Genomic DNA, 23,590 nt, shown 5'->3' with positions numbered 1-23,590 from the left:
AGACATATCTAAAACCAGCTTTTCCCTGCCTCTGTGCACCCAGAGATAAAAGGGGCATTTTTGGAGGAGTGGGTAAGGCGGAAGGTGGGTGGGATATGGGCCAACCTAGACATAGTTGTCCGGCAGCCATAATCGATAACTTTGACAGGTTGCCTAGACGGAACTTATACATTTTGACTTACACCAAGTCAAAACAGGTATAAGTTCCAGATCATGAGGTACATCTGGTAGTTGGGAAGTATTTGGATGTGAGTATGCATCATCTTTCAAGTCCAGAGAGCATACACAATCTATTTATCGACTCATGGGGAAAAGAGTGCCTAGGGAAACCATCTTAAAGTTTTCCTTGATCAGATATTTGTTCAGGCCCCTCAGGTCTAGGATGGGACAAAATCCCCCTCTTTCTGGTCATGAGAAAATGCCTAGAATAGAATCCTTGCCCTTTTTGACCTGGTGGAATAGGCTTGACTGAATGGGACTGGAGCAGGGCAGAGAGTTCCTTTGCAAATACCTGCTTGTGTTGGGTGCTGAAGAATGACACCTGTGGAGGACAATTTGGAGGTCTCATTTGCCAGTTGAGGGTGTATCCCATCCAGACTATTTAGAGAATTCACCAGTCTAAAGTTACAAAGGGCCACCTTTTTATAAAGAAAAAAATTCTGTCTTGATCCTACCGGAAGGTCACAGAAGATGGACACTTGATGGCGGCTATATTCTCCTGGAGCAAGTCAAAACCTCAACCCAGTTTTGACCAAGGTACAGGCTGTAACTTTTGTTGATGATGCTGATGAGCTCAAGGGAGATGGTGTTGGGGCATGGGGTAGTACCAACACCAATACATCTCAAGAAAAGTGGGTCAGAGACTGCTCCACAGGTGAAGCATGTGCTTCTAAGTCAGAGTGGCTAAATGCTGCAGCTGGTGCAAGCACCCTCAATACCCAAGCACTTTGAAGCTGAAGCAAACCTGCCAACTCCTCTTTCAGCATGGTCTGGAACTGGTCATAGAGGGCAGGTAACAGAAAGGTAAACAGGGTCCTGACTGCGTGTGGACTGAGGCAACTGCACCAGAATAACTAAGGGGTACAGTCCTCTTGACACTTCTTGGGTGCCAGCAATGTGTCAATGCCCAGGAGCTCTTGGCATTGTGCATCAAAGGGGACTGATGTCAATGCTTCATGGCCTTTTCCCAATGCCTGATATTGGGGTTCCTTGGAGAAAGGTGAAGAACTCTTCAATGCCAGTGAACTCCTAGTGTCAGATGCAGCCCTGGCAGCCTTTGGGGTCAGTGCTTCCGACGCTGATGGACCTTTCTTTCTGCATTTTCTGTGTTCTATTTTGCATTTGTAAACAAAAAACACATCAATTATGTGTGTCAATACTGGAAATCACCTGATTGCACTGGGGAACTTCTGGAGCACGGCAAAAAGAACAGCGGCTAAATCAAAAAACTATGAGGCAGCCAAAAAGGGATTTACCTCTAATTCAGCTTGATGCTCCAGCCTAAAAGGGCCTCAGAAACTACAAAAAACAAAGAAAACCTAAAAGTGCCGAGACAGGCTAGAAAGAATAAAAAAGAACAAACTATGAGGAAAAATGAAATTTATCAAAGCACCTGTGCAGGAAGGCACAAAATTTATGAAAAAAAAAGAACGCTGAGGGGAAGATTTACTAGATGCGACTTCCCTTCTCTGTAGAAAAAAATGGACTAAGGGTCTCACAGTGGGGCTACTAACAAAAGCCTCTCAAAGATACAGCGTCTGCATTGAGCTCTATCGGGATGATGTCATCCAAGTGTAAGGATACTGCTGACCTACTTGTCCTTGAAGAAAAATTAATACTCAGGTGATAGATAGATATGCAGTGCTTTTATTTTACCAATTCTAAAAATATAAATACTAATTTCAAATGTTATGTATTTTTTTAATTTTTTAATTTCTATACCATTCTCCCAGGGGAGCTCAGAACGGTTTACATGAATTTATTCAGGTACTCAAGCATTTTTCCCTGCCTGGCCCTGGGGGCTCACAATCTATCTAATGTACCTGTGGCAATGGGGGATTAAGTGACTTGCCCAGAGTCACAAGGAGCAGTTGGGTTTGAACCCACAACCTCGGTGTGCTGAGGAGCTTTAACCACTGCGCAATACTCTCCCATATACAGTATTCACTTTTTTCTAAACATGAAAACCTAACAAATTTAGATTCACATTTATCATAAAAGCACGCAATAAAATGCTTCCTCTCCCCGCCCCCCCCAAGAAAAAATAGTAGAATTTACCTCAATGCTTTCATTTATCAGGTACAATGCTCCTAGATTAGTCCAACTTACAACATTCTGGAATGAATTTTGAAACAAAAAACAAACAAGATAAATTAAGTAGGGCCATTTTGTAACTTAAACAAATTAAATGCTCACTGAAAACAGAGAAATGCCTACTCACATTTTGTTCACACTGAATTGACTTGATAAAAGCATGCTGAGCAAGCGCACAATTTCTGATTCCTAGAGATTATAAAATTAAGAAGTTAATATGAAGCATGTACTACAAGTTAAGTGCTTTACTTTATTTCAGTGTTTCTCAAGTTGGTCCTGAAGGCCCTTGCCAGTCAGGTTTTCAGAATATACACAATGAATACAGGCAGTCACTGAATGTAGGAAGTCACCGAGCTACAGGGAAATACTCGTACTTTTAAAACCAATAGGAGGAAATATTTTTTCACTCAAGAGAATAGTAAAGCTCTGTAACGCATTACCAGAGGTTGTGGTAAAAGAAGATAGTGTAGCTGGTTTTAAGAAAGGTTTGGACAAATTCCTGGAGGAAAAGTCCATAGTCTGTTAAGACATGGGGGAAGCCTCTGCTTGCCCTGGATTGGTAGCATGGAATGTTGCTACTCTTTGGGTTTTGGCCAGGTACTAATGACCTGGATTGGCCTCCGTGAGAATGGGCTACTGGGCTTGATGGACTATTGGTCTGACCCAGTAAGGCTATTCTTATGTTCACCCAACTTAAGTACAATTCATTCTTAAGAATGCGGTTGTGGCTTCATTTGATTTCACTGAGCAATATTTTCAGTGGCATAGACTCCTACACTTCTCTTTAAGAACAGTGTGTGGTTGTACATGCTATACCTTAGAGAGAACACTGGTAAGGACAGTTAACCCTTTTGTCACCTTGGACCCATTGCCCTCCTACCTATATGAGAAAATTCCCACACAAGCCATCTCATCTCTTACCAAACTTATAAACTCTGCCCTACTTTCAGGCCTATTTTCTGCAGAAATGGGACATATTGCCCTGTCCCCAATACTGAAATAAGCTGATCTAGCTAGACCCCTCCTCACCTTCCAACTTCCGCGCAATAGCAAATATTCCCATCCTGACCAAGATGCTAGAGTCCATCATATCTTCCCAACTCTCATCCTATCTGGAGAGATTCTCCATTCTCCTTCCTTACCAATATGGCTTTAGACCCAACTTCAGCACCGAATCCCTATTGGCCTCATTAATCCCAAAGGTTCAACAACTTCATTCTCGTAATAAGTTTGCCGTTCTTCTACAATTCGACCTTTCTGCAGCATTTGATGTTGTCCATCATGATATTCTTAATTTCCAACTTTCTGAGATTGGCATTAACTCTACAGTCCTAGACTGGTTCTCGAAATTCTTACGCTTACGCTCTTACACTGTTAATATGAATGGCACCTCATCCTCTCCTTGGAAACCGATTTGTGGAGTCCTGCAGGGCTCACCTCTATCCCCTATTCTCTTAAACATCTATATGTCCTCCCTGAAACTCCTCCATCTTTCCCCCCTGGAAACACTTTACACTTATGCTGATGACATCCTTGTTCTTCTCGAGACCGACTCAAACCTCACCAACCTCTCTGAGAACATATCCTCATGTATAACAAACCTCCAATTCTAGGCCCTCACCGTACAAATGAAACTGAATGAGCCCAAAACAAAACTACTTTGGCTCGGCCCAAAATTAGATCAGCTACCCACCTTCATCCCACTGTCCTCTGGCACCATACTGCAGCTCGAGTTCTCTAGCAAAGTTCTGGGCATCATCATTGACTCTACACTATCCTTCAATGATCACCTCAACTCCTTGGTAAAAAAATGCTTTTTCAGCTTTCACATGCTGAGGAAAGCGAGATCCTGCTTCCATCAACAACACTTTGCTGTCCTCGTACAATCCATCATCCTTTCCAGATTGGACTATTGTAATTCCATCTACTTAAGTCTAACAAAGAAAAGTCTTCAAAGACTTCAGCAGATTCAGAATACCGCAGCTAAATCAATTTTTGCAAAAAGTAAATTTGACCATGTCTCCCCACTCCTGTCCAAACTTCACTGGCTTCCAGTAGTCTCTAGGGTCCACTTTAAATGCGCTTGCCTAACTTTCAAGATCCTACACGGCATCCTTCCTCCCCCTCATCTCTCTATCTTGGAATTCCTCAAATCCTAACAACACCAGATCCACCCAAAAATTCAAACTATCTTTCCTCTTATTAAAAGGCATATCCCATCCAGGAAAACTAGGGACATCCCTCTCCTTCAGAATCACAGAGCTCTGGAATAACCTTTCTACCCCACTTCGGAATCTGGGCGCCCTCCAACTTTTTCGAAAACATTTGAAAACTTGGCTATTCTCAAAAATGTAATATTTCCTCCTCTTTATTATACTAAGTCCCTCTAAACTTTCTCTATGCTGTTCTGTATCCCTCATTGGAGTTCCTTCTCTATACCATTTCCTGTAAACCGTGCCGAGCTCTACGAGTGTGGAGATGATGCGGTATACAAACTTAAGGTTTAGTTTAGTTTAGTTTAGTTTAGTCAGCTGGGAGCAGAGGTAAACAGCAAGAATCTTAAAATCTACAATTTCTGAGTTACATAGGAATCCAATTTAAGAACAGCTTTAAAAATGTAACTTGTTCTTAACCCGGTGTCTGCCTGTATGTATGAAATTGATTTGCATACACTGCCTCCATTATATGCAAATCTTTCTCATGCATATTCATTGAGGATATCTTGAAAACCTGACTTGCAAGAGGATGCTCCTTGAACATTCTAGGTACATTGACTACTATAGTTAGAAATTAATCTCTTTAGACACAACACAGAAGTATACATTAACTTACAAAGGGGAAGGCAATAGAAAAACCTGGATAACCATGTAAATGAATGAGTGAAATTCACTGCATTTCACTGTGAGACTTACCATTGCTACAGGCAACAACACCGAGTGCATTCCAGTACAAATGGTTTCTACTGTCCAACATTACAGACTTCTTAAGAGACTACAAATAAAAATATGATATAACTTATGTAACTATGATTTTCATCTTGTAAGATTTAACTTTGCAGTTAACTAGTTTACATAGGAGAAAATATCAGAAGAGGAGCAAATGTGCTTTCAAATGTTCATTCTGCAATACTTTGTTAGTCCAATAAAAGGTATCAAAATCCAAGAAGATTCCTGTGTAATCTTAGGTTAATTTTACTGCAGCTCATTAGGTTTGATGTAAGCTCTTCCTTGATATATTATATTACTACTCATAAAAAAACACCCTATTATGCCATACAGTGGCTACAGATCTTGCCACTACTAGATTGAAGAAAAGGAGTTCAGCAATGTCATAATTTATCTGGCTAGAATGGAGGCTAGACCGATATCTTCAGCCACCACACCTGTTAACTCCTTAGAGAACCTTCTGACTTTCAAAAAAAGAAAACGGAAGGTCCGATAAGGAGTTAACAGAGATTTGGGGAAGGAGAAGACAGGATTTAAAGATACTGAAAAAAGAATACCGTTAAGGTTTGAATGATCCCGATGCAGTGGTTCCCCAAAGCCCCTTGGTAAAGTTATTCTTTGATATGCTACAAATATAGCTCTTAAGCCATGCCAACTTTCCTGCCCCCAGAGCATATGAAAATTTTGTGCAACTGTTACAGCCGCTCCTGATGAAGGCCACATGAAATGGGCAGTCCAGATGAGTTAGAGTTCAACTCTGGAAGCACTTTAGAGCTAGTTCAGCTATGCAAGCACTTTAAGTCAGATAAGTGCTTCTTTATAAGTCAATAATAAAGAAAATTAAGAAAATTTTGTATAAGAGTAAAAGAAAAGGGGACTGAGGTTGTGATGTTTCAATGGTGAGATGGCTGAAGAAATAGGTCTAGTCCCTATTTGAGCTGTACCAGCCTTAGATAAAGTTGTGACATTGCTGAAGACCTTCTTTTCTCAACCAAGTAGTGACCAGATCTGTACCCAGTGTATGGCATAACAAATTTTAAGGTATTTGTTGTTTACATTACTACTTATGGATTTATTTATTTACTTTTCTATTCTTGATGATTGTTTCCTAATTTCCTTTGTTAATTTGAAAAATGTAATAAAATGTTTAAAAAAAAAGTAGGATTTGTTGAAAATATACACTTCATGATAAAAGAAAGTACAATACCAGACATTTATTTAATCTCTGTTTCTGCAATACAGGCAGTCCCCGTTTTACAAACATCTGACTTACGTCGGACTCGTACTTACAAAAACTGTTCTACCTTCAGTGTCCCAAAGCACCCCTCTCCCTTCCTCCTGAGTCTCACCGTGCCCTTCTCCCTCCCTCCCGAGTTCCAACATGCCCCTGTCCCTCCCTCCCAAGTTCCAACTGTAAGCCTCTGATGTTGAAGGAAGCTGCGGGACACACATAGGAGCCGCCACCCGCAGCTTTGTGCAGAGAAACGACTACAGCTGGAAAGAGAAGGGAGCTGGCTAGACGAAGGTAAACACCCCGCTGTAGGGAGGCACGTACTTGGGGCACAGAATAGAGAAAGGAAGGGAGAGAGAGGGGCGTGTTGGAACTTGGGAGGGAGAGTGGAGCATTGGGACTCAGAAGGAAGGGAACACAAACTTTGGACAAAGGACAGAAGGAAGGAAGGAGGGAGGGGGCATGAACTTGGGACACAGAATGGAGGGAGGGAAGGAAAGAGATGCTGAAGTGGGGGAGGGAATAGAAAGGGAGAATTGGGTGTCTGAGTGAGAGAGAGAGAGAGATGGTGCACAGGGGGAGATGAAGAAAGATGAGAATTGTTGGGCATAGTGAAGGAGAGAGAATTATTGGACATGGTGGTGGAAGAGGAGTGAGATAGAGATGCATGGGAAAGAGAGAGATGAGAGGGAGTAATGTTGGATGTGGTGATGGAGAGGAAACAGTGGGATGGATGGAAAGGAATGTAAGAGGGGCCTCAAGGAGGTGGAGAAGGTGGGAAGGATACTAGGATCCGAGTTACATACAAATTCAACCTAAGAACTGTTTAAAAAACGGAACCCGTTCTTAACCCAAGGACTGCCTGTAGTTTATAAAATAGGAACCAAGAAATGAGAGCTGTACCTGCAAAGACTTTTCCAACAACTCATTGGATTCACTCATGCTGCCATTTGTTGCCGTCAGATGTTGTGCTTGACGATAGTAGTTTATCCCCAGGTCACACCACAAATTAGCTGATGACTGCAGTTTTAATGCTCGGCCATAACACCTATTAAAAAAAAACATAAAGTCTTGCTAACCTAAATCTTCAACCCTTGGATTCAATTGATGCAAAAGGGTTTCCCATTAAGAAAGGTTAAGAGTTATTTAGAATAAATATCTGTTAAATTTGTATAGTAGGATTGTGGGGTTTCACCCATTATTTCTAGCAGAATATTTCAAGTTTTTTCAGGCTGTGGACCTCTTGCACATTCACAAAAGATTACACAAAAACACAAATTTAAACACGAACGATTACATAGTCCTCTAAGCCTTTCTTTGGTATAATGAAGTATATGGAGTATCTGTCTGAGCCCGATTCTTTGTCCGAGACCAGCTCTATGGCATGAAGATCCAGTAGCCTTTGCACCATTGCCCAGACTCTGAGGGCTCTCTCCTGTTGGCTGGCCTGAGAATCTACACAGTGGTCTGGAAGGGATGCACAGAACTCAATTTTGTAACTATCTTGAACAACTTCTAGGACCCAACGGTCTGCACCAATATGAGCCCAGACTGAATAAAAAACTGACAGCCTGCCCCCTATCTGGCATCTCTGTGATTTCTTAGAGACTGGGGAGGAGCCGCAGTCCGAGTCTTGTTGTCTCCTGCCTCCATTGGACCTCTGATATGACCCCTGAAAGGACCTCTGCATTGATTGGCCTGCTGTATAAGGATAGAATCTTCAAGAACCTCAAAAATTGCCCTGTCCTGGACCCCCTAGTTGCCTGGAATCTGCTGTCTGGTAAAGCCTTGAGATGATGGTCCATAACACTTGCCATCAGGTCATCTGCTTCTGAAAGGGGAACCTGCTCAGCGTGGCTTTAGATGCATAATTTCCTGCCCATTGTCTGATCCAAAGCATCCATCGAGATCACAAAGGCTCATAACACCTTGCTCATAACGCTGATAAAATCATACAGAGCGTTTGCTACATAATTCACTCCAGATAGGAGCAGTTGAGGATCCTCATCATCCTCTGAGACAAAGGCTCGAAAGAGGTGGGTGCAGCAAGCACGTGCCACAAAGGAAGTCAAGGCTGCTGCCTTAATCCCTAAGGTCATGGCTTCAAATTGTCTTTTGAGGAGCAGGTCCACTTTATGGTCCCGTGAATCCTTTAACAACACACTTCCTGCACTGTACGATGTTTGGTGACCTGCACCACCAGTGAATCCACTTTTGGCTGAGCAAACAGCTGCTGGAAATCCTGAGCCATCGGGTAAAGCTTGGTCATAGCCTTAGAGGCTCATTTTCAAAACACTTAGACACACAAAGTACCATCGGAGGGATCTGGTGAAGCTTGAAGAATGGTCAAGCAATTGGCAACTGAGATTTAATGCTAAAAAATGCAGGATCATGCACTTGGGCTGCAAAAATACAAGAGAAGGATATAGTATAGAAACATAGAAGATGACGGCAGAAAAGGGCTACAGCCCATCAAGTCTGCCCACTCTGCTTATCCATCCCCTGTCTATGCCCTAATGACCCAATTTCCTTATCTTGACCCTCATAGGGATCCCACATGGGTATCCCATTTATTCTTAAAGTCTGGCACGCTGTCTGCCTCGATCACCTGCACTGGAAGCTTGTTCCAATGATCAACCACTCTCTCTGTGAAGAAATATTTTCTGGTGTCGCCATGAAATTTTCCGCCCCTGAGTTTGAGCGGGTGCCCTCTTGTGGCCGAGGGTCCCTTGAGAAAGAAAATATCATCTTCCACTTTGACAAGTCCTGTGAGGTACTTAAATGTTTCGATCATTTCTCCCCTCTCCCTACGTTCCTCGAGAGTGTAGAGCTGCAATTTGTTCAGTCTCTCTTCGTACGAGAGACCCTTGAACCCCGAGATCATCCTGGTGGCCGTCTGCTGAACCGATTCAATTCTGCGCACATCTTTACTGTAATGTGGCCTTCAGAATTGCACACAGTATTCCAGATGAGGTCTCACCATGGCCCTGTACAACGGCATTATGACTTCAGGCTTTCGGCTGACGAAACTTCTATTGATACAACCCAATATCTGCCTTGCCTTAGATGAAGCTTTCTCCACTTGATTGGCAGTTTTCATGTCTGCACTGATGATTACTCCTAAATCTCGTTCTGCTGAAGTCCTAGTTAAAGTTTCTTCGTTCAAGAAGTATAGTATAGGAGGCGAGGAACTTCTGTGCATGAAAGAGGAGCAGAACTTGAGGATGATTGTATCAGATGATCTCAGGGTGACAAAACAGTTAGAAAAGGTGACAGTAAAAGCCAGGAAAATGCTTGGGTATATAAGGAGAGGAATGGCTAGTAGGAAAAGGGAGGTGATAATGCCGTTGTACAAGTCTCTGGTGAGGCTCCGTTTGGAATACTATGCAATTTTGGAGACCGCACCTACAAAAAGTTATAAATGGGATGGAGTCGGTCCAGAGAGCTGCTACAAAATTGGCTAGTGGTCTTTATTTATTTAAAAATTTATTACTTGCAGCATCCAATAATCCTGCATGGGGTACAGTAAAACATACACAACAAAATTAAACAAACTCTATAAATTCATAAAAACAATACATACAAAAAATTCTCACTCAAATAATATCATCTTTCCCAGTTTCCAAAACTACAATACCAGACCAAAATTAATTAAATCCAAAACATTCAAGGAAATTCTCTCTTGAATAAGTGTCTTTACCTGCTTCCTAAACTGCAGAACACTGGATGCACTCTATCTCAAAAGGTAATGCATTTCATAACAGCACTCCCTACACAGTCATCATAGAATGACAAAGACTAGAAAGTCTAAAAATTTTCATGGATGGTACTTCCAAGCACATCTTATTCTCAGAGTGCAAAGATTGTGATGGCTGATAAAACTGAAAAAGAGAGCTTAACACAACTGGACTCTTGTCATTCAGTAATTTGAAAATCAAACACAATATTCTAACTGCTGAACCAGGTAGGGCTAGTCTCAGTTAGGGCGCTGGTCTTTGACCAGAAGGCCGCCGCATGAGCGGACTGCTAGGCACAATGTCTACTGGTCTGATCCAACAGTGGCAATTCTTATGTTCTAACTATTAGATTATGCTTCACAGCCAGTTAGGTTTTCAAGATATTTGCAATGAACATAGTGCATAGTTTCTATACATGCATATTCTGAAGATATCCTAAAAACCAGGCTGGTAAAGGGTCAAAAAAACCAGACTTGGGACCATTTAAAGCATGTGATTGGGATACATCTATACTAGGTGTGGTCTAATATATATTCTGAATACACTTCAATGTAAATTACATGCAATAACGTGTTCACTGCAATTCTGATTTGACAAATTCTGTTGGAAAATCTTTGGCTAATAATATTTAAGGGTCTTTTTACTAAGGTGCGGTAGCTATTTTAGCGTGCGCTAAATGCTAACACGCGTCAACGTGTCCATAGGATATAATGGACGCATTAGCATGAAATAGCATTTAGCATGCGCTAAAACGGCTACCGCACCTTAGTAAAAGAACTACTTAATCATCCTTCAAAAAATACGAGGGTCATTTCTTTACAGTCCTTCAATATAGTCTCCCTGCTTTGCAATGACCGAGTCCCAATGTCCAGGAAGCTTCATTAATCCGCCGGTTCGGGTGCCGGCAGAAGAAAGCTCTTCCAAAGATGCAAAACAACGTCCACGTATAGGTTGTTTCAACTTTGAAAAAAGGTCAAAATCCGGTGGTCTCATGTCTGGACTGTAAGGAGCAACACCTTATTCGTAGTTTTTTCAATGACATTCCCTATGTCAGGGGAGCGTTGTCGTAAAGCCAAGAGCAACTGAGGTCAGGTTTTGTGCATTTTTCTGTAAATGTTTTGCAAAAAATCATGATAATACACTGCTGTGACACTTCTTCCACATGGAACTTTGTCTGTGATGATGATGCCTTCATGATCATAAGCAAAAATCATCATTTGTTTGACTTTTGACTGAGCTCATCAAAACTTTTTTGGTCATAGGGAAGATGGAACTCTCCACTCATCATTGAAAAACTACGCGAATATGGCTGGGAGGTGTTACCTCATGCTCCCTACAGTCCAGACAAGAGACCACCAACCTTTGACCTTTTTACAAAGTTGAAACAACCTATGCGTGGACATCATTTTGCATCTCTGGAAGAGCTTTCTTCCGCCGGTACCCAAGCCATTCAGCAACTGAACAAAAACGGCGTCTTGGATGGAATAATGAAGCTTCCCAGACATTGGAACTCAAGTCATTGTATAGCAGGGAGACAATATTGACAGATTGTAAATAAATACTTGAAAAAAAAATAAAACATGCAAATTAAAAAATAAAATAAAATAATGTGCATTATTTATGAAATGACCCTCATACTTTCTTTCGTTGCTTGTTTCTGAAAAATAGTTGACATGCAGGTAAGAAAAACAATAGGAATGAGGATCATGTATACCTTCCTCCCAATCTGAGCAGCTCATACTTTTTCAACATCTGTTTGCCTATATTTTGGCCAATGAGAATGCCCAGCACATGGATATGTACTTTGGATGGTGTGACATTATATAAACAGGTACAAGCATCTCCCAGTAGCTTCCAGAGACAAGATACATCAGGTCTGTGTTGCACAGCCCTAAAATAAAGTTAACAAAATTAGAAAACAGAATATTAAGGGAAAGAGAAAAAGTAATACAAAATCTGTACTTTAAGCATTCATAAAATCAGCAGACTTAACTCACATGTTTTTCCAAAACCCTCTTAAACATTTGTCAAATACGACCTGAGGGAGCACTTCAAGTAACGGAAAAGCTATTGAATCAACAAGAATTGTCCTTTAGAGTATGTACAAACCTTCCAATTCAACTAGCACAGTGGGTATAAAGAGGGCTCATTTAAAAGCAAAGGTTCTAGGCTTTTTTTTAAAAAAACAAACAAACTAAATTTTGTTCGGATGGGGGTTTTATCAACGAATTGTAGTGTGGGTGGGAACATCTAGAAGGAGTGGAAATGTGGTGGACAAAACTGAAAGGAGCAATTGTAAGGGCGACAAACCTTTTTGTGAGGCAAGTAAGTAAAAATAAGAGGAAAAGTAGTAGCTGAGAAGGTAAGGAATAAGGTTAGCTTTCATAAACTACAAAAGATCACAGAAAGAGGAAGACAGGCAAAAATATTTGGAAAAGTTAAGAAAGGCTGGTCATGTAGTCAGGAAAGCAAAGATGAAAATGGAAGAAAAAATAGCTGACACGGTAAAACGGGGAGACATTTTTTAGATATATTAATGATAGGAGGAAGTGCAAAATTGGCATTGTGGGACTCAAAAGTGAAGGGGAGGAATATATAGAAGCTGATAAAGAAAAGGCCGAATTGCTTAACAAATATTTCTGTTCTGTGTTCACGGCTGAAGTGCCAGGACCGCATAAGATAAACGTGAATAGGGATGGAGGAGTAATAGACCCTGATCGATTTTTAGAGGGTTGTGGGTCAAAAAGGTGGGGGCATTGCACTGTACGTCAAAGAGGGAATAGAGTCTGCCGGAGAGAATACGCCGGAAACGAATAATAAGTTAGAATCTCTATGGGTGAAAATTCCGGGAACAAATGGAACGGAAATGAAGATCGGCATCTACTACCGTCCCCTAGGGCAGTTTGAAGAAATTGATGAAGAAATGACGGCTGAGATTATACACAACTGCAAGGGAGGCAATGTAGTTATCATGGGTGACTTCAATTACCCAGGGATTGACTGGAACCTAAGCACCTCCGGCTGCGGTAGGGAAACCAAGTTCCTGGATGCTGTGGGCGATTGCTTCCTGGAACAAATTGTCAAGGAAAACACGAGGAAAATGCAATTCTGGACTTAATTCTAAATGGACTATGAGGACCGGCTCAAGATGTAGAAGTAGAAGGGACGCTGGGAAGCAGTGATCACAGTATGATCTGCTTCAACCTGGTCACGGGGGCAAAACAACGATCCAGAAAGACGGCCATGGCACTGAACTTCCAAAAAGGGACTTGCAAAGGGATGAGACTCATGGTGGGGAAGAAGATTAAGAAGAGGATAAGTGCTGTAAAAAGTGTAGAGCAAGCGTAGTCCCTTTTTAAGGACACAATCACCAAGGCGCAAAATCTATATATACCGCTTATCAACAAGGGATCCAAGAGGAAAAAGAACAAGGAACCGGCGTGGCTCACTGTAGCAATGAAAGAAGTGATCAGAGATAAGAAGGCTTCGTTTGAAGAATGGAAAATGTCAAAAATGGATGAAAACTGGAAAAAGCACAAGCAACATCAAAGCAGGTGCCATAAGGCGGTAAGAGGGGCCAAAAGGGACTATGAGGAAAAAATTGCCAAGAAGGCAATAAACTTCAAGCCGTTCTTTTGTTATATTAAGGGGAAACAACCCGCGAAGGAAGCGGTGGGGCCGTTAGACGATCATGGAATAAAGGGAGTGCTGAAAGAGGACAAAGCCAACTGAACACATTTTTTGCGTCTCTGTTTACAGAAGAGGATATACGCAACATACCGGAAGCTGACAGACTAGGAAACAAAGACGGGAAATTGACTGGGTTGATGGTCAGTCTAGAAGAGGTATTTAACAGGCAGATAGACAAAGGTGTCCCGGTCGACATTGTACATCTGGATTTTCAGAAGGTGTTTGACAAGGTCCCGCTTGAATGACTACTTTGAAAAATTGTGAGCCATGGGATTGAAGGTGAAATATTCACGTGGATCAAAACTGGTTGGCAGATAGAAAACAGAGAGTGGGGATAAATGGACAATACTCGGACTGGAAAAGCGTCACTAGTGGAATGCTACAGGGTATGGTGCTTGGGCTCGTGCTCAACATATTTATAAACAACCTGGAAATTGGGATGACGAGCAAGGTGATTAAATTTGCAGACGATAGATACAAAGTTATTCAGATAAGTGAAGACACAGGAGGATTGCGATGACCTGCAACAGGACATAAACACGCTCAAGAAATAGACCGCAACATGGCAAATGAAGTTTAACATGGATAAGTGTAAGGTTATACATGTCAGTAACAAAAATCTTGTAAACGAATACGGGATGTCTGGTGCAGTACTCGGAGAGACCCCCCCAGGAAAGAGACTTGGGAGTACTGGTCAACAAGTCAATGAAGCCGTCCGCGCAATGCGCGGCAGTGGCGAAAAGGACAACAGAATGCCTGGAATGATTAAGAAGGGGATTACAAACAGATTGGAGAACGTTATCATGATGCTGTACCGTGCCATAGTGCAACCCCACCTGAAATACTGTATCCAGCACTGGTCGCTGTACTTGAAGGACACGGTACTACTTGAAAGAGTCCAGAGAAGAGCAACTAAAATGGTTAAGGGGCTGGAGGAGTTGTCATACAGTGAAAGATTAGAGAAACCGGGCCTCTTCTCTCTTGAAAAGAGGAGACTGAGAGGGGACATGATTGAAACATTCAAGATAATGAAGGGAATAGACTTAGTAGATAAAAACAGGTTGTTCACCCTCTCTAAGGTAGGGAGAACGAGAGGTTATTCTCTAAAGTTAAAAGGGGATAGATTCCGTACAAATGTAAGGAAGTTCTTTTTTACCCAGAGAGTGGTGGAAAACTGGAACACTCTTCCGGAGGCTGTCGTAAGGGAAAACACCCTCCAGGGATTCAAGACAAAGTAAGACAAATTCCTGACAGACCAGAACGTACACAGGTAAGGCTAGACTCTGTTAGTGCTCTGGTCCTTTACCTAAGGGCTGCCACGGGAGTGGACTGCTGGGCATGATGGACCACTGGGCTGACCCAGCAGTGGCAGTTCTTATGTTCTTATGTGTTCGTGAGGAGCTAGCTAAAATAAAGGCAGACAAAGCGATGGGGCCAGATGGTGTACAACCGAGGGTGTTGAAGGAACTTAGGGAAGTTCCGATAGCTCCGCTGACTGATTTTTTCAATAAGTCTCTAGAGTCGGGAGTGGTACCTGAGGACTGGAGAAGGGTGGATGTGGTCCCTTCTCCACAAAAGTGGAAGTAAGGAAGAAGTAGGGAATTACAGGCCGGTAAGTCTGACTTCTGTGGTAAGCAAATTAATGGAAACACTTTTAAAACAGAGAATGGTGAAGTTTCTGGAATCCTGTGGATTACAGGACTGAAGGCAACATGGATTCACTAAAGGTAGGTCTTGTCAGACAAATCTGATCAATTTATTTGACTAGGTGACCAGGGAATTGGTTAGAGAATGTGTGCTAGATGTGGTGCATTTAGATTTTAGCAAAGCCTTTGACAGTGTTTCACACAGACATCTAATAAATAAACTAAGTGCCCTCGGGATGGGTCCCAAAGTGATGGGCTGGGTCAGGAACTGGTTGAGTGGAAGGTGACAGAGGGTAGTGATCAATGGAGATCACTCTGAGGAAAGGGAAGTTACCAGTGATGTGTCTCAAGGTTCTGTTCTTGGGCCTGTTCTTTTTAACATTTTTATAAATGATATTGCTGAAGGGTTGTCGGGTAAAATTTGTCTCTTTGCAGATGATACCAAAATCTGCAATAGAGTAGACACGCCGGCTGGTGCAAATAACAAGAAGAAAGACTTGGCGAAGCTTGAAGAATGGTCTGAAATTTGGCAGCTAAAATTTAATGTTAAGAAATGCAAGATCATGCATTTGGGCTGCAAAAGCCAGAGGGAACAGTACAGTTTAGGGGGTGAAGTACTTATGTGCATGATGGAACAGTGGGACTTGGGTGTAATTGTATGTGATGATCTTAAGGTGGCCAAACAGGTTGAAAAGATGACGGTGAAAGCTAGAAGGATGCTAGGTTGCATAGGGAGAGGTATGGTTAGTAGGAAAAAGGAAGTATTGATGCTTTTGTATAAGACTCTGGTGAGACCTCATTTAGAATATTGTATACAATTCTGGAGGCCGCACCTTCAAAAAGATATGAAAAGGATGGAGTCTGTCCAGAGGAAGGCTACTAAAATAGTGTGTGGTCTTCGTGATAAGGTATATGGGGACAGACTTAAAAATCTCAATCTGTGTACTTTGGAGGAAAGGCGGGAGAAGGGAGATATGATAGAGACATTTAAATACCTATATAATATAAATGTGCATAGAAACATAGAAACATAGAAATAGACGGCAGATAAGGGCCACGGCCCATCCAGTCTGCCCACCGCAATGACCCTTCCCCACCTAACTCAGTGAATAGATCCCACGTATCTATCCCATTTGGCCTTAAAATCAGGCACGCTGCTGGCCTCAGTGACCTGAAGTGGAAGATTATTCCAGCGGTCAACCACTCTCTCAGTGAAAAAGAATTTCCTGGTGTCACTGTGCAGTTTCCCTCCCCTGATTTTCCACGGGTGCCCCCTGGTTGCCGTGGGACCCATGAGAAGGAAGATATCTTCTTCCACTTCGATGCGACCCGTGAGATACTTGAACGTCTCGATCATGTCTCCCCTCTCTCTGCATTCCTCGAGTGAGTAGAGCTGTAACTTATCCAGCCTTTCCTCGTAAGGGAGATCCTTGAGACCAGCGATCATCCGGGTTGCCATTCTCTGCACCGACTCTAGTCTCAGCACATCTTTTCGGTAATGCGGCCTCCAAAATTGCACACAGTACTCCAGGTGTGGTCTCACCATGGATCTATACAATGGCATAATGACTTCAGGCTTACGGCTGACGAAACTCCTGCGTATGCAACCTATGATTTGCCTTGCTTTGGAGGAAGCTTGCTCCACTTGATTGGCAGCCTTCATGTCCTCACTGACGATCACCCCTAGGTCACGCTCTGCTTCAGTTCTTGTTAGGATCTCGCCATTTAGGGTGTAAGTCTTGCATGGATTATGGCTGCCCAGGTGCATGACTTTGCATTTTTTGGCATTGAAGCTGAGTTGCCAGGACCTAGACCAGCACTCCAGTAGTAGTAGGTCGTGCATCATGTTGTCGGGCATTGAGTTTTTGTCTGTTGTACTCTTGGCCACTACATTGCTTAGTTTGGCGTCATCAGCGAATAATGTTATTTTACCTCGGAGACCTTCTGCCAAGTCTCTTATGTAGATGTTGAACAGGATCGGGCCCAGGACGGAGCCCTGTGGCACTCCACTGATCACCTCCGTCGTTTCGGAGGGGGTGCCATTCACCATTACCCTCTGAAGCCTACCCTCAAGCCAGTTCCCAATCCATTTCGTCAGCGTGTCGCCCAATCCTATAGAACTCATTTTGCTCAGCAACCTGCGGTGTGGTACGCTATCGAATGCTTTGCTGAAGTCCAGGTATACGATGTCCAGGGACTCCCCAACATCCAGCTTTCTCGTCACCCAGTCAAAGAAGCCGATCAGGTTGGATTGGCAGGATCTCCCCTTAGTAAATCCATGTTGACGGGGATCACGTAGATTCTCCTCGTTCATGATCGTATCCAATTTGCATTTGATTAGAGTTTCCATTAGTTTGCTCACTATTGATGTGAGACTCACCGGTCTGTAGTTTGCTGTTTCCATCTTGGAGCCTTTCTTATGAAGTGGAATGACGTTAGCCATTTTCCAGTCCAACGGGACGTCACCTGTACTAAGGGAGAGATTGAAGAGTGCGGATAGCGGTTCCGCCAAGACATCACACAACTCCCTGAGCACCCTGGGGTGTAGGTTGTCAGGCCCAATTGCCTTGTTAACCTTGAGATTTGACAGCTCGCAGTAGACACTGCTGGGCGTAAACTCGAAATTACTAAATGGATCAGCCGAGTCAACCCTTGTCTGCAGCTGAGGACCAAGTCCCGGCGCCTCGCGGGTGAAGACTGAGCAGAAGTATTCATTTAACAGTTGGGCTTTCTCCGAGTCCGTTTCTGCATAGTCTCCCCCTGGTTTCCTGAGGCGTACTATCCCACCTGAGTTCTTGTTCCTGTCACTGATATACCTGAAAAAGGATTTATCTCCTCTCTTTATGTTCCTTGCTAAAGACTCCTCCATGCGGAATTTGGCCTCCCTAACTGCTGTTTTGACTGTTTTTGACTTGGTCAGATAGATTTCCCTGGAGTCCTGTTTCCCTGATTGTTTGTAAGAGATGAATGCTTTTTTCTTCTCCTTTGAAAGGAAACTCTGCAATGAGGGGGCATAGGATGAAGTTAAGAAGTGATAGGCTCCGGAGTAATATAAGGAAATACTTTTTTAAGGAAAGGGTGGTAGATGTGTGGAACAGTCTCCCGGAAGAGGTGGTAGAAACAGAGACTGTGTCTGAATTCAAGAGGGCCTGGGATAGGCACGTGGGATCTCTCAGAGAGAGAAAGAGATAACAGTTACTGTGGATGGGCAGACTAGATGGGCCATTTGGTCTTTATCTGCCGTCATGATTCTATATATCAAACTCAAACCCTTTGCAGGGCCACATTTTTTTTTGTAGGTACTTGGAGGGCCTCAGAAAATATAGTTAATGTCTTTTTAAAGAAATGACAATTTTACATGAGGTAAAACTCTATCGTCTATAAATCTTTCCTTTTGGCCTCAAAATAGTACCTGGCGGGCTGCATGTGGCTCCCGGGCTGCGAGTTTGAGACCACTGAACTAGCATATATGGTACTATATAAAAGTTATTTCTGTTTGAAGAATAATTTTTTGCACATATTCATGGCTTATCCAAGGAAGCCTCAGCACCATCTATCGCAACTTTGTATGTGGCTGAGTTTAAACTATTTGTATAGTATTCACCTTTTATAAACATGTCCAGCTACAGAAAAGATTTTTGGATGACATCTTTTTTTGTTTAGTCAGATTCCGAGACAGAGTCAGCACGGGTTTAGCTGAGAGAGGTCTTGTCTCACCAATTTGCTTGACTTATAGAAAAGGTTCAAAAAAGAGCAACCAAGCTAAAGCGGATGGAATTCCTCTCTTATGAGGAAAGAGTAAAAAGGTTAGGACTCTTCAGCTTGGAAAAAAGAAGGCTGAGGGAAGATATGACTGATGTCTACAAAATCCTGAGTGGTGTAGAACAGGTACAAGTCAAAAATTACAAAGACTAGAGGACACTCCATGAATCTGCAGGGAAATACTTTTAAAACCAATAGGAGGAAACATTTTTTTCATTCAGAGAATAGTTAAACTCTGGAACCCATTGCCTAGAGGTTGTGGTAAAAGTGGATAGCGTAGCCGGTTTTAAGAAAGGTTTGGATAAATTGCTGGAGGAAAAGTCCATAGTCTGTTATTAAGACATGGGGGAAGCCTCTGCTTGCCTTGGATCGGTAGCATGGAATGTTGCTACTCTTTGGGTTTTGGCCAGGTACTAGTGACCTGAATTGGCCACTGTGAGAATGGGCTACTGGGCTTGATGGACCATTGGTCTCACCTAGTAAGGCTATTCTTATGTTCTTATGATAGTATTGTTGAAAAAAATTGTGGGGTTTTTTTTTTTTTTTAATCTTTATTCATTTTAAAACTTACAATAAGTGTCTCAGCAAATAAAAAACATTATAACAGATACAACACTTAATATTCTGCAATAATTCATTAAAAAAAGTTTATCTTCCTCCCTCCCCTCCCTTCTATATCTGAAATGTAATAGATATACCATATAAAAAAATATTTCCTAACATTTCTTTCAATTATAAAGAGACCAAATTCTATCTCCCCTCCCCACCTCTTGGACATGTACTCTATTAAGGGAAAAATGGTATCTATGGTATGACCTTCAGTATGACAAAGCAGAAGCAGATTTTCAAAAAGGCTGAGACTGATCCTGAGGATGCGCTGAGAATTCTCGCATGGCAGTGGAATCCTCCGTGATTTGCATAACAGTAGCCTTCACCTTTTCACCAAAAAAACTGTCAACCAGACATGGGGCATCTGCCAACCTGTCATGAAGGTCTGAGGCCTGAGGTCAGAGGCTTTGAGTCAAGCTGTGCAGTGAGCTGCAATGGCCACCGCAGCCGTTCTAGAATTCATATCATAGGCATCATAGCTGGTCTTTATTAAATGGAAAGTCGATTCTATGTGGAGATTAGGAAGTATTCTGGAGAGGCTGTGTCCATTTGTTGTAATATGGTGTGTTGAAAATGTAAAATTTGTAGCTGATGGGCCATGATTTTTGAGGCGACGATGGTACCTTGATAGACCTTGCATCCATCGGAATCAAGAAAGCTATGATCCTTCCCCGGATGAGTACTGAACTGAGACTTTGAGGATTTAGATTTTTGAATAACATAGTAACATAGTAGATGACGGCAGATAAAGAACCGAATGGTCCATCCAGTCTGTCCAACCTGATTCAATTTAAATTTTTTAATTTTTTTCTTCTTAGCTATTTCTGGGCAAGAATCCAAAGCTTTACCCGGTACTGTGCTTGGGTTCCAACTGCCGAAATCTCTATTAAGACTTACTCCAGCCCATCTACACCCTCCCCAGCCCATCCTCCACCAAACTGCCATATACAGACACAAACCGTGCAAGTCTGCCCAGTACTGGCCTTAGTTCAATATTTAATCTTATTTTCTGATTCTAGACCCTTTGTGTTCATCCCACGCTTCTTTGAACTCAGTCACAGTTTTACTCTCCACCACCTCTCTCGGGAGCGCATTCCAGGCATCCACCACCCTCTCCGTAAAGTAGAATTTCCTAACATTGCTCTTGAATCTACCACCCCTCAACCTCAAATTATGTCCTCTGGTTTTACCATTTTCCTTTCTGTGAAAAAGATTTTGTTCTACGTTAATACCCTTCAAGTATTTGAACGTCTGAATCATATCTCCCCTGTCTCTCCTTTCCTCTAGGGTATACATATTCAGGGCTTCCAGTCTTTCCTTATACGTCTTCTGGCGCAAGCCTCCTATCATTTTCGTCGCCCTCCTCTGGACCACCTCAAGTCTTCTTATGTCCTTCGCCAGATACGGTCTCCAAAATTGAACACAATACTCCAAGTGGGGCCTTACCAATGACCTGTACAGGGGCATCAACACCTTCTTCCTTCTACTGACTACGCCTCTCTTTATACAGCCCAGCTGACTCAGATACCATGGAATGATGAGGCAATTATTGAAAATCAAGTCCAGGTGCTTTTTCTACTCTGTATTTCATTTCCAGTCACTGAAATGCAGTTGAAACAGATTGAGATTTTTGCCAATTAGCAAATTGGAGATCTTGCGGTATCTGATGCACTGGAAGTGAAATAAATCTCTTTGCAGGAATCTGAGGAATCTGGCAGTACTTAAGGATTGCTTGAAAATCTTTCCTGCCAGGCGATGTGACAGACTGATTAAGACTGAGAAGAGTAGATACCTTCTGAAGAAATTTAGGATAAGAATACTCCACCTGATGGTCTGGTTGTATAGACGGTTGAGGCTGAGGAGGGTCTGACTTCGAAGGGATGGATAGAGAAGCATACTCATCTTTAGAAGGAGAAGCGTGCTGTTGAGGAGAAGGACAGAGGGAAGTACGATGGGACCAAGCAATATCAGGATGATTAGAAAAAAGATCTTGGTCCAAAACGTCTAAAGAAGGACTCTGGTCTAAACAATAAGGGCACTGTGGAACACCCAGAGAAGTAGAGGGAGAAGGTGGGGGCTGGTGCAGCACTATCCTTCATAAATATTTGGAAAAGGGAGAAAAAATTAGCCATCATGCTCATGGACATATGTTCCTGTGAAGAAGCTGGAATTACTTGAGGCAAGACTCTGGAGCTGGAGATGAAGGACGCTTAGAGCCAATTGAACTGACTAACTGGAGCCTCCAGAATTTTTGTAGGAGAGAGCTCCGAGGCAGTAGCAGTGCCCGCAGAAGTCCTCCCTGGTTTTTCCTTGTGACGTGAAGCAGCCATGGGCTGTTTTTGCTGGGCCCACGCTTTCGTCATCAAATCCGGTGGGGGTCTTGCTTGGTTCCGCAGTCGGCTGCTTCTTCTTACTGTCAGTTGTGAACACTGTTTTAGTATTTCCTAACAGCGGCAGCTACAGCGATGCGCTTCCATCCCTTGGTGGTACCTGACATGGGCTCTGAGGAGGAGGATGAGTGGCGAGGAATGCAGCCATGCAGATTTTCCTTTGCCACTGAGATCTGCTATCCATTGACAAAACAATGTCTTCATGGTTCTAGCGACCACCAGATTACCATTGTCAAAAAAGTCTGCTTGTAAGCAGAAAATTGGCATACACAGCTGAGTCCTCTTATTGGTTCATTTGAAGAGACTAGTGGGCACCAGAAGAAGCATTTCCTCTGATGCTGCTTTTTTTTTTTTTTTTTTTCTTAATACTAAAGGATAATTGAAAACTAATGAAAAAGTTAAGTGCCTTTCTTTCTTTTTTTTTGAGAAGAGGCAAGCAGAGGGGAGAGCTTCGACCTGTGCAGAACCGGTAAAAGAAAAAACTGACAGCTAAGGAGCAAGCTCCCGTAGACAAGGCATCCTGCATATGCTCAGTAAAAAAACAAATCTACTGAATCTAGGGGAGAGCACCAGTATGCAGGCTTAGAGGACTTACCAGCAAGTGTGCCTGCATTTCCCCTGCTTGTCTCCGGGGAAATACTTTTCACTGTGATTTCATGAGAGCAAAAATAAAACCTTTGTATCCTATATCCAAGTCTATAGACCAGAGGTAGGCAACTCCGGTTCTCGAGAGCCGTAATTCAGTCGGGTTTTCAGGATTTCCCCAATGAATATGCATTGAAAGCAGTGCATGCAAATAGATCTCATGCATATTCATTGGGGAAATCCTGAAAACCCGACTGGATTACAGCTCTCGAGGACCGGAGTTCCCTACCCCTGCTATAGACCTTGATGTTGAAACATTGAGATTATTAATTGAACTGAAAGACATTGAAACCTGAAGGAGCTGAACAATAAAGTAATTTTAATACCAACCTTGTAAAGAACTCAACTGCTTGTTCTATGTGGTCCACAGCTTTTCCATCCAGGTAATCTGTTAGAGCATTTCTTGCCATCATGAGATAACATTCCCCTAGCCCTAAAAGCAAAACTTGACTATCAATATATTTGTAATAAAGATGCAAAGCATTCATTGTCACAAACACACACAAAAATAATTTTGAAGATCTTTTATTGCAACACAACCTCCAGTTAAAATTTACATTTACCATGATTGAAAATCCACACTCAATAAAATAATGTGGGCCTTTGCAAACTAGTACTTGTG

At 42.4% G+C, this 23,590-nt stretch overlaps 1 protein-coding gene across 3 annotated transcripts in view; it reads right to left on the bottom strand.

Annotated features, from left to right (window-relative positions):
- TTC37 (tetratricopeptide repeat domain 37) overlaps positions 1-23,590 on the bottom strand; it is a 238,848-nt gene that overhangs the window by 123,302 nt on the left and 91,956 nt on the right. For all 3 annotated transcript variants that reach the window (XM_033917115.1, XM_033917275.1, XM_033917201.1), the window contains exons 18-23: positions 23,299-23,401; positions 11,941-12,117; positions 7,393-7,537; positions 5,226-5,304; positions 2,441-2,502; positions 2,278-2,334 (exon numbers count right to left, since the gene is read on the bottom strand). In XM_033917115.1, the coding sequence (XP_033773006.1) occupies positions 2,278-2,334; positions 2,441-2,502; positions 5,226-5,304; positions 7,393-7,537; positions 11,941-12,117; positions 23,299-23,401 (623 nt within the window). The remainder of the gene's footprint in view (positions 1-2,277; positions 2,335-2,440; positions 2,503-5,225; positions 5,305-7,392; positions 7,538-11,940; positions 12,118-23,298; positions 23,402-23,590) is intronic.

Source organism: Geotrypetes seraphini, chromosome 1, assembly GCF_902459505.1.
Source record: "Geotrypetes seraphini chromosome 1, aGeoSer1.1, whole genome shotgun sequence".
In the NCBI taxonomy this organism is placed as follows: Eukaryota; Metazoa; Chordata; class Amphibia; order Gymnophiona; family Dermophiidae; genus Geotrypetes; species Geotrypetes seraphini.
Note: the sequence above shows the minus strand (reverse complement) of the source record. Positions and strands in the feature narration are given on the sequence as shown.